The sequence below is a fragment of the Oncorhynchus mykiss genome, chromosome 10, assembly GCF_057628025.1.
Source record: "Oncorhynchus mykiss isolate SJ-2025 chromosome 10, ASM5762802v1, whole genome shotgun sequence".
Lineage (NCBI taxonomy): Eukaryota > Metazoa > Chordata > Actinopteri > Salmoniformes > Salmonidae > Oncorhynchus > Oncorhynchus mykiss.
In genome coordinates, this window is record NC_143031.1 from 85,495,912 (window position 1) to 85,500,911 (window position 5,000).

General features: G+C 52.4%; 1 protein-coding gene across 4 annotated transcripts in view; it reads left to right on the forward strand.

Annotated features, from left to right (window-relative positions):
• Positions 1–5,000, forward strand: part of LOC110514691 (ubiquitin-like modifier-activating enzyme 6) — a 54,908-nt gene that overhangs the window by 24,180 nt on the left and 25,728 nt on the right. For all 4 annotated transcript variants that reach the window (XM_090188257.1, XM_090188258.1, XM_090188260.1 and 1 more), the window contains exons 18-21: positions 42–119; positions 1,718–1,899; positions 2,094–2,199; positions 2,624–2,713. In XM_090188257.1, coding sequence (XP_090044383.1) covers positions 42–119; positions 1,718–1,899; positions 2,094–2,199; positions 2,624–2,713 — 456 coding nt within the window. The remainder of the gene's footprint in view (positions 1–41; positions 120–1,717; positions 1,900–2,093; positions 2,200–2,623; positions 2,714–5,000) is intronic.

The following is a 5,000-nucleotide window of genomic DNA, read 5'->3' on the forward strand; positions in this document are numbered from 1 at the left end:
TTGATTGATTTAGCGGTATTGATTGATTGCCTTTTCCCCAGGTGTGTGTGACGGACCCAGACCTGATAGAGAAGTCCAACCTCAACAGACAGTTCCTCTTCAGATCTCAGCACATACAGGTCAGACACACAGAAACACAGACACACACACACACACACACACACACACACACACACACACACACACACACAGAGACCGTCTTCTATTAATCATCATCATTATAAGTTTTGTCCACATAATAACTTGTCTGACCCTCCCTCCCTCCCTCCCTCCATTCCCTCCCTCTGCCTCTCTCTCCCTCCCACCCCCCATTCCCTCCCATGCCCCTCTCTCCCTCCCTCCCTCCCTCCCTCCCTCCATGCCCTCCCTCTGCCTCTCTCTCCCTCCCACCCCCCATTCCCTCCCATGCCCCTCCCTCCTTCTGCTGCTCTCTCTCTTCCTCCCTCTGTCCCTCCCTCCCTCCCTCCCTCCCTCCCTCCCTCCCTCCCTCCCTCCCCCCCTCCCTCTGCCCCTCCCTCCCTCTGCCTCTCTCTCCCTCCCTCCCTCTGCCTCTGCCCCTCCCTCCCTCCCTCTGCCTCTCCCTCCCTCCCTCCCTCCCTCCCTCCCTCCCTCCCTCCCCCTCCCTCCCTCCCTCCCTCCCTCCCTCCCTCCCCCTCCCTCCCTCCCTCCCTCCCTCCCTCCCTCTCCCTCCCTCCCTTCCTCCCTCTCCCTCCCTCCCTCCCTCCCTCCCTCCCCCTCCCTCCCTCCCTCCCTCCCTCCCTCCCTCCCTCTCCCTCCCTCCCTCCCTCCCTCCCTCCCTCTCCCTCCCTCCCTCCCTCCCTCCCTCCCACCCTCCCTCCCTCCCTCCCTCCCTCCCTCTCCCTCCCTCCCTCCCTCTGCCCCTCCCTCCCTCCCTCCCTCCCTCTCTCCCTCCCTCCCTCCCTCTGCCCCTCCCTCCCTCCCTCCCTCTGCCCCTCCCTCCCTCCCTCCCTCCCTCTCTCCCTCCCTCCCTCCCTCCCTCCCTCCCTCCCTCCCTCCCTCCCTCCCTCCCTCCCTCCCTCCCTCCCTCCCTCCCTCTCTCCCTCCCTCCCTCCCTCCCTCCCTCCCTCCCTCCCTCCCTCCCTCTCTCCCTCCCTCCCTCCCTCCCTCTGCCCCTCCCTCCCTCCCTCCCTCCCTCCCTCCCTCCCTCCCTCTCTCCCTCCCTCCCTCCCTCCCTCCCTCCCTCCCTCCCTCCCTCCCTCCCTCCCTGCCTCTGCCCCTCCCTCCCTCCCTCCCTCCCTCCCTCCCTCCCTCCCTCCCTCCCTCCCTCCCTCCCTCCCTCCCTCCCTCCCTCCCTCCCTCCCTCACTGCCTCTCCCTCCCTCCCTCCCTCCCTCCCTCCCTCCCTCCCTCCCTCCCTCCCTGCCCCTCCCTCCCTCCCTCTCCCTCCCTCCCTCCCTCCCTCTCCCTCCCTCCCTCCCTCCCTCCCTCCCTCCCTCCCTCCCTCTCCCTCCCTCCCTCCCTCCCTCCCTCCCTCCCTCCCTCCCTCTCTCTCCCCCCCTCCCTCCCTCCCTCCCTCCCTCCCTCCCTCCCTCCCTCCCTCCCTCCCTCCCTCCCTCCCTCCCTCCCTCCCTCTGCCTCTCCCTCCCTCCCTCCCTCCTCTCTCTCCCTCCCTCCCTCCCTCCCTCCCTCTGCCCCTCCCTCCCTCTCCCTCCCTCCCTCCCTCCCTCCCTCCCTCCCTCCCTCCCTCCCTCCATCAGAAACCTAAGAGCACCACAGCAGCTGTAGCGACCTTGAAGATCAACCCAGAGATGCAGGTAGACGCTCACCTCAACAAGGTGTGTCCTGCCACCGAGGGGGTCTACAACGACCTGTTCTACTCCCGCCTACACCTGGTTGTCACGGCGCTGGACAATGTAGAGGCTCGCAGATACGTCGACAGGTGAGGGGGGATAGTGAATAGTTGTGGTATGTTGGTATATTGTTGTTGCAGACTCACGTGACTGTACCTCAGGGGTAAATCATGTTTTCCTTATTGTATTGAGGGGGGGGAAGAGGATAAACTGGGATTATTAATCAACACTAATTGATCATGTTTAATGTTTTGCCTCTCTCTGATTTGGTTCTCCCATACAGCCGCAGTGTATCCAATCAGAAGGCTCTTCTGGATTCCGGTACCATGGGAACCAAAGGACACACGGAGATCATCGTGCCCAACCTGACCGAGTCTTACAACAGCCATGTACTGTCTGTCTGTCTGTCTGTCTGTCTGTCTGTCTGTCTGTCTTTCTCTGTGTGTCTGTCTGCCTGTCTCAATGGTCGTACCAGCCATGTACGTACTGTCTGCCTGTCTGTCTGCCTGTCTGTCTGCCTGTCTGTCTGCCTGTCAGCCTGTCTGTCTGTCTGTCTGTCTGTCTGTCTGTCTGTCTGTCTCCCTGCCTGTCTGTCTGTCTGCCTGTCTGCCTGTCTGTCTCTGTCTGCCTGTCTCTGCCTGTCTCTCTCTCTCTCTCAATGGTCGTACCAGCCATGTACGTTCTGTCTGTCTGTCTGTCTGTCTGCCTCTCTGTCTGTCTGTCTCTGTCTGTCTCGCTGTCTGTCTCGTCGTACCAGCCATGTGTAACCAGATGCCTGTGTTTCTGAATGTCCATATCTCTGTGTATTGACAGAGGGACCCACCAGAAGAGGAGATTCCGTTCTGCACCCTCAAGTCTTTCCCTGCTGTCATAGAACACACCATCCAATGGGCACGGGACAAGGTGATAGGACTAATCTAACTGGTTATTATAGAACACACCATCCAATGGGCACGGGACAAGGTGATAGGACTAATCTAACTGGTTATTATAGAACACACCATCCAATGGGACAAGGTGATAGGACTAATCTAACTGGTTGTTATAGAACACACCATCCAATGGGACAAGGTGATAGGACTAATCTAACTGGTTATTATAGAACACACCATCCAATGGGACAAGGTGATAGGACTAATCTAACTGGTTATTATAGAACACACCATCCAATGGGCAAGGGCCAAGGTGATAGGACTAATCTAACTGGTTATTATAGAACACACCATCCAATGGGAAAGGGCCAAGGTGATAGGACTAATCTAACTGGTTATTATAGAACACACCATCCAATGGGACAAGGTGATAGGACTAATCTAACTGGTTGTTATAGAACACACCATCCAATGGGACAAGGTGATAGGACTAATCTAACTGGTTATTATAGAACATACCATCAAATGGGACAAGGTGATAGGACTAATCTAACTGGTTATTATAGAACACACCATCCAATGGGACAAGGTGATAGGACTAATCTAACTGGTTGTTATAGAACACACCATCCAATGGGACAAGGGACAAGGTGATAGGACTAATCTAACTGGTTATTATAGAACACACCATCCAATGGGCACGGGACAAGGTGATAGAACTAATCTAACTGGTTATTATAGAACACACCATCCAATGGGACAAGGTGATAGGACTAATCTAACTGGTTGTTATAGAACACACCATCCAATGGGCAAGGGCCAAGGTGATAGGACTAATCTAACTGGTTGTTATAGAACACACCATCCAATGGGACAAGGTGATAGGACTAATCTAACTGGTTATTATAGAACACACCATCCAATGGGACAAGGTGATAGGACTAATCTAACTGGTTATTATAGAACACACCATCCAATGGGACAAGGTGATAGGACTAATCTAACTGGTTATTATAGAACACACCATCCAATGGGACAAGGTGATAGGACTAATCTAACTGGTTATTATAGAACACACCATCCAATGGGACAAGGTGATAGGACTAATCTAACTGGTTATTATAGAACACACCATCCAATGGGACAAGGTGATAGGACTAATCTAACTGGTTGTTATAGAACACACCATCCAATGGGACAAGGTGATAGGACTAATCTAACTGGTTGTTATAGAACACACCATCCAATGGGACAAGGGACAAGGTGATAGGACTAATCTAACTGGTTGTTATAGAACACACCATCCAATGGGACAAGGGACAAGGTGATAGGACTAATCTAACTGGTTGTTATAGAACACACCATCCAATGGGACAAGGTGATAGGACTAATCTAACTGGTTGTTATAGAACACACCATCCAATGGGACAAGGTGATAGGACTAATCTAACTGGTTGTTATAGAACACACCATCCAATGGGCAAGGGACAAGGTGATAGGACTAATCTAACTGGTTGTTATAGAACACACCATCCAATGGGCAAGGGACAAGGTGATAGGACTAATCTAACTGGTTGATATAGAACACACCATCCAATGGGACAAGGTGATAGGACTAATCTAACTGGTTATTATAGAACACACCATCCAATGGGCACGGGACAAGGTGATAGGACTAATCTAACTGGTTGTTATAGAACACACCATCCAATGGGACAAGGTGATAGGACTAATCTAACTGGTTATTATAGAACACACCATCCAATGGGCACGGGACAAGGTGATAGGACTAATCTAACTGGTTGTTATAGAACACACCATCCAATGGGCAAGGGACAAGGTGATAGGACTAATCTAACTATGTTCCATTCTAATATGGAGGGTTGTAGAATATGTTGAGGACAACACCCTGAACACAGCTTCTACCCCCGAGCCATAAGACTGCTGAACAATTCATCAAATGGCCACCCGGACTATTTACACGTCTTTGTACACTGCTGCTACTCGCTGTTTATTATCACTTTACCCCTACCTACATGTACAAATTACCTCGACTAACCCGTACCCCCGCACATTGATTCGGTACCGGTACCCCCTGTATACAGCCTCCACATTGATTCGGTACCGGTACCCCCTGTATACAGCCTCCACATTGATTCGGTACCGGTACCCCCTGTATACAGACTCATTATTATTATTATTATTTAGTGTTACTTTTTATTAGATTTTTTACTTTAGTTTATTTAGTAAATATTACATGATAACCTGTTGTATTTGGTGCACGTGACATAACATTTGATTTTGATTTGTTCTCTCTC